Raw genomic sequence first — 13,872 nt, forward strand, 5'->3', positions numbered from 1 at the left:
TATGTCAAGGATCCAAAGTTCATGTGTGATGTTTGGTGGTTAGTCAAATTAAATGAAAAGAGTGAATCCTCTTGGAACTTTAATGGGAAATTTTATTTAAAGTCGTGTATATCTTTCCAATCAAGTTATTACAACTAGGATTTTATGTTATGGTCACTATAAACAGTTAAACACCATGAAAGGAAAAATGCATACTCAAAATATGATACTATTGACAAAAGCATGCAACTTCATGATACATAATTACACAAAAACCATTAATGGTGGCTAAATGTACACCAATATTTGGCATATGAATACTTATTTCCTACCGAGGATCTAACAATGTTATAGTTGCTTCATCAACTTCTGAAAAGGTGTAGTGCTTAGGCGAACCTTCTTCAGCAAAGAAAGCAGGTTGTTTAGGTGGAGGTAGCGATCCATCACCACCCAACATCATAACCACAGAGGACATAGTTGGTCTATCTTGTGCATGATTTTGTACACATAATAGCCCAACATGTATTGATCTTTTCACCTCTGAGATAATGCATGACTTACGTAAAGATGGACTCATGAGGTCAAGGTACTTGCCTTCTATATACAGTCTCCATGCCTGAATGAAACCAAAAAGTTAATAAAATATTTTCAAAAGAAGATAATTAATCCATGAGATTTACTTACATGTCCAAGAAGGTTATCACTGAGATTTTCATGTGAGAATTTTCTGTTTTTCTTCCCACTCACTATCTCCAGCACCAAAACACCAAAACTAAACACATCTGATTTTACAGAGTATTAGACAAATGTTATATATATTAGGCATTAATTACATGTTTATATTCTAGAGGGATCATAGTGTAAGTATATCTATTATTAATACTTATGTAATCGTGACATTCTGAGAAGATATACAATTCACGTTTTACCAATTTAACTTGGTATCAGAGCCGCTATTCCCTAACCCTAAAATTGGCGCCACAGCAGCCCTCAAGATCATCAACCGCACTAGACAGCTACAATCATCCACATCAACCTGCACCTGTTTCTACTCTTTCTTCCTCTTTTCTCTTGTCGATCAGTACACATTGACATTAGCCAATACAATGGCGCCTCTCACAGCATTCACTACTGCAGAGAAAACAGCCCACAACTCTCATAAATTTGCCTTTACTTTGTCCCCAAACAACTATGGCTACTGGAAAACTATGTTACAGCCCTTTCTGGTTACAAACAACCTGTTCGGGTATGTTGATGGCACCATACAGTGCCCACCAGCCACCATCGTGTCCACCACCCCTACAGGAAAAGAAGGCGACACCATGACCACATCCACATCTACTACTAACCCTTGTTACAATACATGGGTCTCTAATGATGCGCATGTTCGAATGCTTATTCTGTCCACCATCTCTGAGACGTCTTTTCAGCATGTTCAAGGTAATACATCACGTGATCTTTGGCTGTCTTTAGAAAGTGCTTATGCTCCTCATACTTCTTCTCGTGAATATACTCTTAAAACCCAACTTCTGAAAATCACAATGAAAGAAGATGAGTCCTCATCTGCTTACTTAACCCGTGCACAAGAGTATTCTAATGCTCTTGCTAATATTGGCGAACCAGTTAAAGAAAAGGACCTTGTCATGCTGGTTATCTCTGGCTTAAGAGAAGAATACAATGGCTTGAAATCTACCCTTTTAGCAAGACAGTCTCCAACAGCCTTTGCTGAACTTCATGGTCTACTGTCCGACCATGACTACATGATTACAAAGACCTCCACAGTGATGCCACCAGCCCAAGCGTTCACAACCACCACTAGACAGCCCGGTTCCATGGCTGCTGGTTCGTCTCTATCACAAGATGAAGCAATCCAAGCTGTTCAAAAGCTTGCACAACAGCTGGGGTTACAGCTCCAGCCAACTAATTCAACATCAGCCCAAGCTTTTTACACAAATCGATCAGGAAACAATCGCAACAGCCGATCAACAAACAACCGTGGGCGTGGCAGCTACAACAATCGTCCACAAGGAGGAGGTAATAGAAACCAATTTAGTTGGGCATCTAATCAAAATACTGTGTATGGTACATGTAACAGGTGCGGTATTGGGCATGTTCCGTCTCAATGCCCTAATCGAGATCCCTCCACCATACGTGTGAGACAACAACAACCATCCGCTAATTTTGCAGATTATCGATCCCGGGCCTCCTCTACCTGGGTCACTGATACTGGGTCTAGTCATCATGTTGCATCCGATCTCTCGAGCTTTGATCACTCCGAGGCATACCATGGCCATGACAGCTTACATGTTGGCAACGGTAAAGGTTTACCCATTCTCCATATTGGCTCCTCTAAACTCTATTCTCCTAATAAAACTTTTCATCTCTCACAAATTCATGTTCCAGAAATCAAACAAAACCTTCTTTCTGTTCAAAAATTTTGCGATGATAATAATGTTTATTTTGAATTTCACACTTCCTTTTTTGCTGTGAAGGACGAGAATACTCACACTACCCTCCTCATGGGTCCAAGTAGTGGCGGCCTTTACTCCTTCCACCTTCCGCAGTTGCAGTCTACCTCGTCTAAAGTTGCTTTCTCCGCTACTCGTGCTTCTTCCGTCACTTGGCATCAACGACTTGGACATCCCCATCCGCAGCTGTTGAAGTCAATGATTTCTAGATATAGTTTACCTTTATCAAACAATTTTGTCAATTCACCTTGTGATTCTTGTTCTATTGGAAAATCTTCAAAACTTCATCTATCATCTTCTAATTATAAAAGTTCTCATATTTTAGATTTACTCTTTTGTGATGTTTAGGGACCAGCCCCTGTTACTTCTTTTGAAGACCATCGATATTTCTTACTATGTGTTGATCATTTTTCTAGTTTTATGTGGATTTTTCCCTTAAAATCCAAATCTGATGTCTTTAGTACTTTCCAACAGTTTCTTCTTACAGTAGAACGACAATTTCAAACCAAACTAAAATCTGTTCAAACTGATTGGGGAGGTGAATTTCGAAACCTCTCTAAGTTTTTCTCATCTCTCGGCATTACTCATCGCTTGTCTTGTCCTCACACCAGTGAACAGAATGGCGTTGTTGAGCGTCGTCACCGTCATGTGGTCGAAACCGGCCTCACTCTTCTTGCTCAATCCGGTGTTCCACAACGGTTTTGGCATTATGCTTTTGACACAGCCGTCTATCTCATAAATCGTATGCCTTCTAGAACCAACTCCAATATCTCACCTTTCGAACATGTTTTCAAACACAAACCTGATTTTTCCTTTCTTCGTGTGTTTGGTTGTCGATGTTATCCACATCTCCGTCCGTATAACAAGCATAAAATGGATTTCAGATCTCTTCCGTGCATTTTTCTTGGATATAGCACCTCCCACCATGGTTATCGGTGCTTTGACCCTCTTTCCGAACGCCTTTATATCGCTCGTCATGTTCGTTTTCATGAACAATTATTCCCTTACCAAATCAGCCCATCATCTCCACCCACATCTTCCTTTGATCCTTATACATCCTCTTATCCTAATCCTGTACCTGACATATCAACTCCTTCCAATACATCCCCTACACCTCCTACGTCACCTACACCATCTCCTTCCAATACATCCCCTCCACCTCCTATATCACCTACACCATCTCCTTTCAATACATCCCCTACACCTCCTACATCACCTACACCATCTCCCGCATCATCTTCTTCCCCTATATCTCCACATGAACCTCCTCTTCCGCCTCTCCTTTATACCTTTGCTCGACGCCCTAAAACTACCACCACCTCTCAACCAGAAAACACCACATCTCAACTAGCACATTCTACCTCCCAACCCGACAGTTCCTCCTCTCTACCTCGTCCTCGTCCCTCTAATTTGCGTCCTAATCCTAAACCCTCTCAACCATATAGTCCGGCCTCCTATCATACTACTACTGTTCCTACCGAACCAGCCACCTTTAACGTTGCTAACAAATCGCCTCAATGGCGTCAGGCCATGGCCGATGAGTATTCTGCTCTTCAGCGCAACAACACCTGGTCCTTAGTTCCTCCTCCATCGAATGCTAATGTTGTTGGTTGTAAATGGGTCTATAAGCTCAAACGTGATCCAACTGGGGCAATTACACGTTACAAAGCGCGTCTTGTTGCAAAAGGTTATCGTCAGCAACATGGTCTTGATTATCATGAGACTTTTAGTCCCGTTGTCAAAGCGACTACAATTCGGGTGGTTCTATCCTTGGCAGTCTCACACAGTTGGCCCTTACGACAACTTGATGTTCAAAATGCCTTCTTACATGGCGATCTCACATAGACAGTCTACTTGCAACAACCACCGGGTTTTGTTGATCCGGACAAACCTGATCATGTTTGTCTTCTCCACAAGTCTCTCTATGGACTTAAGCAAGCTCCCCGAGCATGGTTTCATCGGTTGTCAACTGCACTTCATGCTCTTGGTTTTCGTGGATCTAAAACGGATCCTTCGCTGTTTATATACTCCTCTAACGGTGTTCTCTTGTATATGCTTGTTTATGTTGATGACATTATTCTCACAGGAAATAGTACCGCTGATATCGACCGGGTTGTTCAGCATCTTAGTCGCATTTTTGCTCTACAAGATTTGGGGTCGTTATCTTATTTTTTGGGGGTTGAAATTATTAAGCAGGGGTCCGACATTGTTTTGTCTCAAAGAAAATACATATTCGAGCTACTTGAACGTGCGAATTTGTCTAATGCCAAATCTGTGCCATCTCCGATTACTACCACCGCCAATCTTGCCCTTGGCGACAGTCCACCATTTGAAAACCCGGTTAAATATCATCAACAAGGGATTGTACCAGATTACCTGCAGAGTGATACATCAAATTAAACCAAAAGTAAGTAGATAGTTGAACCTTGTGTACGTACGCATGTATGTTTTTTTTGAGTTTTTCCAGCTGTGACATATTATAATGAGAACTGGTGGCATTAATTACCTGGTCTTGGGGAATTTTTTTTCTTATAAGCATACAGTACTGCTAATGTCAGACCAACAAGAACTACGCCAACAGAAGTCAAGAGGACCAATATGATTTTTCTTTTCTTGCTCCAGCCAGTTGACTCAGTCATGGCAATTCTTATGTAAAGATCTTGATTTTCCTCAAAGTCTCTGATATCCATCAGATTTCCAAACCATAGCAAACATCCGCTTCCGCCATTTCTAACATCCAAATTCGCATAAGCTGTACAAGAGCAATTCCTCTTGCATTCTCTTTTACATTCTGCAAGGCTCATGCTCACATTGTACCATGTTTTTCGAGAGTCTGGCAGTGTTACACCTGTAATCTTCTGAAATCCATCCCTATTCATACAGTCTAAAGGCTTTTCACGTTGACACCCACTCGACCAGTTTGCTATATTCCATTCTTCGGGGTGTAGTGGTTCAAAACCCTCAATACAACTGCATATAGGGGACTTGTTAATGTCACATATTCCATTTGGACCACATTTCCCATATTGTGCACACATATCAACAGTAATAGCCGCATATTGAATCCAAGCTTGTATGGGATCAACCCAGTTCAAACGTGCCTGGTGGCCTTGTGGACTTAGATAAGCCCTTGAACGAAATGAACTATTGATAAGTTCCCATTTGAAATATACCTCCTTCTGATTCACAACAAATTCATATGTGTAAAATGGATTAGGCATCTCTCTTGGAAAGCCACTGAAACTAAGACCATTCCATGGTCCAAACCTATATTGTATGACTGAACCCCGGCTTATAAATGTCTGTGGGTATCCATTTGTATCCATCCAATTTACATATAGACCTGGAGAAGGATCATCCAGACTCTTCCATGAACTCAATGCTATGTCTCTGCCAGAGACTAAGTCCTTCCCAAATTTCATTCCTGGTAAAATATGGTCACAGGGATGATCAAAACTTTGCCAGATGAGATTTAAGTGGTCAATGTCACTTTCATTCCTCACAACAAGATTTCCATTATCTAGAAGCTGTGCCACTGGATGAAGATTCCCGACCAATACAGATGAATTCGATGACCAGATGTCTCGGCCTTCACCATTGAGGAGCAGCAAACTTCCCTGGCTACTGACTTTGAACACACCAGATGTATTGTTAAGTGGTATTTCTCTGTTGGCAACCCAAACAACTGTCTGAGATATCTTGTAATACCATATCCCCAAGTATCGGTTCTTTGAATTTCCAGGGCTAAAAAAGCCCAGTTCAAACATTTCACCGCTTGAGATGATGGTCTCACCGTCTCTTATGTACTCATTTCCACCTATGGTGTCCATTTCAGCAGAAATTATGTGGAGCAACTGAAGAAAGATAAGGCAGCTGTAGTGATTGCCTTTCATCGGTGTTTCTGATCTGAAAGTGTTTGTCGATCGGTGGATATCATGTGTTGTTGAAACTTGAAACCAAACCTACTTGATATACCAATTTTGAATTTTCGGTGATAGGAATCGTCAACTTTTGGTGTATTTTCTCAGCACCCCAATTTTGAGTTTCCATCTTCCATACATTGTTTTCTTAATTTTTTATATATATAATATATCCGTCAACATCAGTTACGATGGAAGTCGTATCAAATTATTTGTTTTGCTTAATATCTCGGTTACCCTTGGTACACCTTTTTCAATTCAATTGCTTTCAAGTTGCAATGTTTATCATTGGCCCTACTACCTACATGGCTACATTGATAAAAATAATTTGAGCATTTACTCATTTAGGTATTCCTATTGGGGTTGGCTAAAAATAATTTGAGCATTCCTATTTCCCTTCCCGGAGAGAAGATAACTTGGTGTGAGGTCAGCATTACTTCTTTATTTGTAGTCTAAGATTTACTTTTTTTTTTCTTATTTAAATATTTAATGCCTTAATGGACAGTCGCATTATTACGAGATTATTGAATTTAGCATGTGGTAAAGATTCATATGAATGCTTGCCTAACATGCATCCTTCACATACTACTTCAAGTTTATTGACATTTAGCATCCCACAAGGCACAAATTAACAATATTATGCTTTACACATATATGTCAAGGATCCAAAGTTCATGTGTGATGTTTGGTGGTTAGTCAAATTAAATGAAAAGAGTGAATCCTCTTGGAACTTTAATGGGAAATTTTATTTAAAGTCGTGTATATCTTTCCAATCAAGTTATTACAACTAGGATTTTATGTTATGGTCACTATAAACAGTTAAACACCATGAAAGGAAAAATGCATACTCAAAATATGATACTATTGACAAAAGCATGCAACTTCATGATACATAATTACACAAAAACCATTAATGGTGGCTAAATGTACACCAATATTTGGCATATGAATACTTATTTCCTACCGAGGATCTAACAATGTTATAGTTGCTTCATCAACTTCTGAAAAGGTGTAGTGCTTAGGCGAACCTTCTTCAGCAAAGAAAGCAGGTTGTTTAGGTGGAGGTAGCGATCCATCACCACCCAACATCATAACCACAGAGGACATAGTTGGTCTATCTTGTGCATGATTTTGTACACATAATAGCCCAACATGTATTGATCTTTTCACCTCTGAGATAATGCATGACTTACGTAAAGATGGACTCATGAGGTCAAGGTACTTGCCTTCTATATACAGTCTCCATGCCTGAATGAAACCAAAAAGTTAATAAAATATTTTCAAAAGAAGATAATTAATCCATGAGATTTACTTACATGTCCAAGAAGGTTATCACTGAGATCTTCATGTGAGAATTCTCTGTTTTTCTTCCCACTCACTATCTCCAGCACCAAAACACCAAAACTAAACACATCTGATTTTACAGAGAAACGCCCATGAAGTGCATATTCGGGTGATATGTAACCACTGTAAAACACCAAAAGAATGACAGATAAGAAAATGAACCCCATGGTGCACATTATTCAGATACTTACTATGTTCCAACCACTTTCTTCGTTTTGGCTGTAATCTGGTTTCCTTCAAACTCTCTAGCAAGGCCAAAATCTGATATTTTAGGGTTCATGTCATGATCCAACAGAATATTGGCTGCTTTGAGGTCTCTGTGTATGATTCGAAGGCGAGAATCTTGGTGGAGATAAAGCATTCCTCTAGCAATCCCACTGATGATGCAAAAACGTCGAGGCCAGTCAAGCATACAACTTTTGGTTTCATCTGCCAACACAAGATTACCGTATATATAGATTTAGATTTAGATTTAACAGACTAATTTTACTTTAAAATGAAAATAATAGAATGATGAAAGAGCTGAACCAAATAGAAGTAAGTCCAGGCTTTTGTTAGACAGGTATTCATAAATCAGGATCCTTTCATCTCCATCCATGCAGTATCCAAGAAGCTTCACAAGATTCCGATGTTGAAGTTTGGCAACACAAACAACTTCATTGTAGAATTCATCATAACCTTGTTCAGAAGTCCTAGAAAGTTGCTTCACAGCTATTTCTTGTCCTGTTTCCAACACTCCCTAAAGATTTATAGTCAGGAATATGATTAGCTTTACTTTTTCTGTTAAATGGGAAAACTATAATTTTATGCAAAAAGTTACCTTGTAAACAGGACCAAAGCCACCTTCTCCAAGCTTATTCTCAACTGAGAAGTTATTGGTAGCCTTGGTTATTATAGATAAGCTAAAAAAATTCAGCTCTAGATCTTCCTTCTCTACATCTGAATAATGTCTATCAATGGAGTGTACCCTTCGCCCTACAAAGTGATATACATGGGAACAGAAATGTGTATTTTTCTGCTTGTTTTACATTTTTCTGAAAAAAAAAATCCATCTGTTTAAAGCATGGAATTGTGAATTTTCTGCCTTACCTCGTCCTTTCATGTAAGACCTTTTCCTTTTAATCCTGAAAGCATACACTACTACAGACATGCCCATTAAGACCACCAAAATTGACAAGACTATGATGAGTATTTGGATCTTTCTATTGAAGCCAGGTTGGGAGACTGTAAGACCTTCATTTACAAAAATGAAATACATTCAACAGATTTTCTTACTAAAGTTATAACCAATCTCATTTCTATAATAAGTAGTATTCTGTATAGTTCGGATTGGCTTCTTTAGCTTTCTTGTCCCTATATGGCGTTTTCTCCTATCTAGTTCTGATATAATGTCTCCATCATATAGTCTGCCTTCACAAGCCACAAAATATATTCATTCAATCATCTTGAGAGAGGATCAAGTAGATGATCAAATATCCTTTAACAACGTGCAAATGGAGTCATCTTCTCTAAACTCACATAAGCATTATGTTCAAACTCAATTTGAATATTATGATTTACATGATGATATGTCTTTTGGGATAACATGATTAACATATCATAGCAGCCAAAGGAGTGAAAGACAAATCTAGGGGTTTTGTCTTGAAGTTTGGTGAATATATTATTAGAGAGAACAAATGTAGATACAATAGCTTGTGCAAGCACTGAATTAACTAGAAACAAATTCTACATATTGTATAGGAGATTCAATATGAATTATCCAATATGAAAAGTTATGATAGAATAGTGCAACAGAATAAGCAAAACAACAATTATATCTTTGAAACTACAAAAATGGTATACTCCAGTGGAAGCTAAATATTGAAGAGGAGTTGGATAGTGCTAAAATCAAGTTTGTCTGCACAAATATGGTCACATTCAGATTAAGTCTTTCCACACAAACTCTGAGCCTCTATATTCAAGATTTAATCATTCAACTCTACTAGAGCCAATGGCTGATGCATAAAAGTCCAAGAGTAAAAATATGATGTTGTGAAGAAATTTGTGTACCTGTTAGTAGGGATGAAGGCATTCTTATGTAAAGATCTTGACTCTCTTCACAGACCTTGAGATCCATGAGTTCACCAAACCATAGCAAGCATCCACTCCCCCCTTTTCTGATATCCAAATTTGCATAAGCTGTACAAGTGCAATTTTTCCTGCAGGCTATCTCACACTCGCCAAGTGTCATGCTCCTATTGTACCATGAATGTCGTGTGTCAGGAAATTTCATTTTAGTAACTTTCCGAAAGGCATCCCCACCCTTGCAATCTAAAGGAATTTGGAGCTTACACCCATTCGACCAGTCTGCTATGTTCCATTCTTCAGGGCTTTTTGGTTCAAAACCTTCCATACAATTACAAGGAGGATTTGTGTTGGTGTTACAACTTCCATAAGGACCACAGATTCCATAGTGACCACAACTATCAATCAGACCACTTGTATACACAAGCCAATCCTGACTTCGATTGTTCCAATGCAACATTGATATGCTTCCATCCCACTTCAAATGTATTATCTGAACAATTGAACTCTTCAGCTCGAATTTATAATATACTTCCTTCTGGTTGACAACAAAATCAAGAGAGTAAATTGGATTTGACATCTCAGTAGGCAAACCACTAAACCTGATGCCATTCCATGGTCCAAATCTTACATCTACTACTACACCTTGGCTCAATAATATTTGTGGATATCCATTTGTATCTATATAACTTACATACTGACCTGGAGAAGGATTATCAGGACCTTTCCATGATGTCAAGCTCCTGTTTATGCCTCTTACAAAGTCCATACCAAGTTTCATTCCAGCTAGCAAGGTGTCACCAGGATAATCAAAACTTTGCCATATGAAGTTTGTCTTATTAGAACTACTATTATCACCATCTTTTACAACAAAATTTCCAGTATCCAAAAGTTGTGCCACTGGATTGTTATTATATCTGACAAACGCGGAGGAATTGGATGACCAGATTACTGTATCGCCACAGCAGGAAAGCAATAGGTGTCCCTTTCTGTTGATTTTGAGGGTGCCTGTTCTATTGAGTAATGGAAACTCTCTGTTTGCAATCCATACCACTCTACCTGTTGATATCTTCTTGAACCATATTCCCAAGTATCGATTGTTTGAGTTACTGGGGCTAAAAAAGCCCAGTTCATACATTCCTCCAGTTGAAACAATGGTCTCACCATCTTTGATGCCTTGATTTGAAGATATGCTGTCTACAGAAAAAGAACCTGAGAAGAGCAAGAATAAAGAAACGATGCACAATAAACTTGTGAAAAGGCCTTCCATCAACTATTTACTAAATTATTTCTTCCTCGGGAAAATATTGTCTGGTTGGGAGCGCAGCCATAGCTGACCGCAGGCGTGGACCCCATAATTGTGATTGAGATTTTATTACAAAGGAACAAAACCTGCCAAAAAAAATAAATTTATTTGTATTAAAGAAAGCGTCTTGGAAATTTACAGATTTCACAGCTTATCGTTGTTCACGTGCTCTTACCTGTGTTGATCTGCTGATGAATGAACATATCTTATCTCATTTGAGCTGTTCAAATTTGAAAGATTCAATTTAACTTATTTAAATGAATATTTTAGATACTCTGTCCAAACCACAGCAATTAATATTGCTGCTTGCATCCGACAATATAAGGGATAATTTATGACCGCATACATATATAAACAATAAAAAGTTTGACTATTACCGATTCAGTACTAAGTATTTCCATTTAACTCAGTCACATTCAACCAATCGGATATGTAACTCCAAACCGACATTATACATCAATTACAAGTAAAAGCTGTGAGCGAAACATCAAAACAATAATCAACTTATTTGTCAACAAAAGTAGAAACATGAAACTCAAAATTCAGTCAGAGATCATGTTCATACCTTCGAATCATCGCATCAAATAATAAAAACAAAATTAAATGCACCCGCGCACTGAGGGGTGTTTGGCTTGTCTTTTTGAAAGGCAAAAGTCATTTTTGGAAAAGTTACAAAAAAGTCAGGTTTTCCTAACTTTTCCAAAAACTCAGTTTTCCTTATATACAAAATCCAAAAGTAGCTTTTAAAATGTTTTTAACAAACATCTTTTACTTTTTATCTTTTCCAAAAATGACTTTTGCCCCTCAAAAAGACAAGCCAAACACCCCCAAGACTGTTTTTTTACCTTCCCCAGAATAACTCGAAATTCAAAACCAAATTCTGAATTTGCATCCCGCGAGCATCAGTAGCAAATTCAAAATCAAGAAGTCTCAGAATTTAGACTTTTGATTTTTGTCTACTCTTTCGAAATATGTTGCGGGTTACCCGGACCCAATAGAGATAACGTGAGGGTTACCCGAACCCAATGGAGATAACGTGAGCAACCAATCTGTCCCAATTTTTTTCTATAAAAGATTAATTTATCTCTCCTTCATCTATACAATCTAATCTTTTAGATCCATTAGTAACCCAATCAAACCTATTTTTTATTAAAATTTTATATTTATAAAACTATATCAATATTGGTCCTTTTTTTATAGAGAAAATTAAATTAAGTTTTTTGATATATTTTATTTTATTTTTTATTAAAGATAAAATTTTCTTATTAACAAAAATTAGTTTTTGGTATAAAAATAATTGATTTCCCTCTAATAAAGTTGGACATGTACACATAAAGTTGTTATACAATCTCAAGCGAGCGGAGGCGTGGCCACGAACTAACTCACCAAAGATTGTCCAATTCTTATTTTTTTAATATTTTTTTTGTCACGAGCGGCTCACTAGGAACCCCCGATGGGGGTAGTATCAGTTTAGGTTATAACTTATAAGAGGGTGTCACGGATTGTGTTTGGAAAGAAAAACTGTGGTTGATGTGATTTCCTGATTTATTTAGGTAAAATCTAAAAAAAAGTTTACTAAGTTCGGTGGGTACGGATAAAATGTTAAGGCATGATATTATACCAAAAAAATGTCATAACTTTTTAATTTATGGTGTTATAACACCAAGTAAAGAAATAAACAATATGTTATAATCAAAGTTGTCAAGATCGGAATCCTACGTAGGATCGTTTTGGGGTTTACAAGATCGGGATCGTAAGATCCAGGATCGGGATCCTAAGATCCCACAAAATAAAACATAATTTTAATTTATAATTTTAAAATATGGAAAATATTTCAAACATTCAATTTTTCGTTCAAAAATAATAAAAACTTCAAAATATTAGTCATAAGTCACAACACAAAATGATAAACGGTAAATTGGTAAATGGTAAAGACATAAAGTGGTAAAAAAAATTTCATATGAAAAAATAAATAAATAAATAAATAAATCAAGGGAAGGTAAGATCGAATCGAATCTCGATTCTACGATCCTACCCCAAATACAATTTGGCTCGTTTTTCATACCTAGAATCTTAGGATCGTACGATCCTACAATCAAGATCGCGATTTTGACAATCATGGCTATAACACCTATTAATTTTCATGTCATTATTTTCTTTTTAGATTTCTTTTTTTTCGATTTGTTTTTTATTTATGTTATAATATTTATAAAAAAATATAAATCAATAAGATAAGCTATTTAATTAAATCATAAATTGAACATTACATTAAAAAACTAAAAATAAAGTTTGCACAAGAAAAAAAAATATTGAACGCAAAAAATACGATAGTCCTAATTTAAAAATATAAAAACGTTACAATAATCCTAGTCCAGATATTTATTTTCGATCTTCTCCTTCATCTTTCATAGCACTTGCACTTCTTGTGGCATTATATCTTACTCGCGAGTGCGAAGAATTGTCAAATCGTTCTCCATTTGATCTTCCTTTGCTCGACGACGAAGAAATTTCAAGTGTTGGTGTTGCACTTCGACATGGTATTGTTCCCTCGCGACTTTGAATAAATCGAAATCATTCGCACCACTTTGCTTTTGCGAATAAAATCTCATTAAACTTGGTGCACCTATGACTATGAATGATTAGAGTCCACTTGCTACTAAGCATATCGAAATTGCGATATGGTTGTTTCTTCAAAATAATGTGAAATTTTCTGAGCACGACTTCCAAAAAATCAATTTCTTTATATCATTTTCTACAGCTGGATTTTCTGAAGTTCCATAACACGCGACCG

General features: G+C 37.3%; 1 protein-coding gene, 1 long non-coding RNA gene and 1 pseudogene across 3 annotated transcripts; all 3 read right to left on the reverse strand.

The window, feature by feature from the left end:
• Positions 1-181: 181 nt before the first annotated feature.
• Positions 182-726, reverse strand: LOC145161151 (uncharacterized). Its single transcript, XR_013738401.1, has 2 exons — positions 664-726; positions 182-595 (listed from the first exon to the last, which is right to left on the reverse strand). It is a non-coding gene; the product is annotated as an uncharacterized LOC145161151 (long non-coding RNA).
• A 4,219-nt stretch (positions 727-4,945) lies between these two features.
• On the reverse strand, positions 4,946-6,484 carry LOC145158539 (G-type lectin S-receptor-like serine/threonine-protein kinase At4g27290 pseudogene; annotated as a pseudogene).
• A 717-nt stretch (positions 6,485-7,201) lies between these two features.
• Positions 7,202-11,334, reverse strand: LOC145161153 (G-type lectin S-receptor-like serine/threonine-protein kinase At4g27290). Of its 2 annotated transcripts, XM_079080603.1 has the most exons (7): positions 9,761-11,167; positions 8,801-8,944; positions 8,532-8,686; positions 8,240-8,450; positions 7,903-8,140; positions 7,684-7,834; positions 7,202-7,615 (listed from the first exon to the last, which is right to left on the reverse strand). In XM_079080603.1, the coding sequence occupies exons 1-7, from the start codon at positions 11,043-11,045 to the stop codon at positions 7,328-7,330; spliced, it is 2,472 nt and encodes an 823-aa protein (XP_078936729.1). In that variant the 5' UTR covers positions 11,046-11,167; the 3' UTR covers positions 7,202-7,327. The 2 variants fall into 2 exon arrangements, with proteins under 2 accessions (XP_078936729.1, XP_078936730.1); XM_079080604.1 differs by lacking the exons at positions 7,202-7,615; positions 7,684-7,834 and adding an exon at positions 11,257-11,334 and having other exon boundaries at positions 7,902-8,140.
• Between the last annotated feature and the right edge of the window lie 2,538 nt (positions 11,335-13,872).

This window comes from Lactuca virosa, chromosome 2, assembly GCF_052849685.1.
Source record: "Lactuca virosa cultivar CGN04683 chromosome 2, Lactuca_virosa_CGN04683_v6, whole genome shotgun sequence".
NCBI classification, from domain to species: domain Eukaryota; kingdom Viridiplantae; phylum Streptophyta; class Magnoliopsida; order Asterales; family Asteraceae; genus Lactuca; species Lactuca virosa.

Excerpts from the sequence above, each read along its gene's own strand:
- LOC145161153 (XM_079080603.1), bottom strand. The coding sequence starts at position 11,045 with ATGGAAGGCCTTTTCACAAGTTTATTGTGCATCGTTTCTTTATTCTTG. Across the intron at positions 8,141-8,239 it reads CCTGGACTTACTTCTATTTG|ATGAAACCAAAAGTTGTATG; the intron begins GTTCAGCTCTTT and ends TTGTGTTGGCAG. Across the intron at positions 7,616-7,683 it reads GTGATAACCTTCTTGGACAT|GCATGGAGACTGTATATAGA; the intron begins GTAAGTAAATCT and ends GGTTTCATTCAG.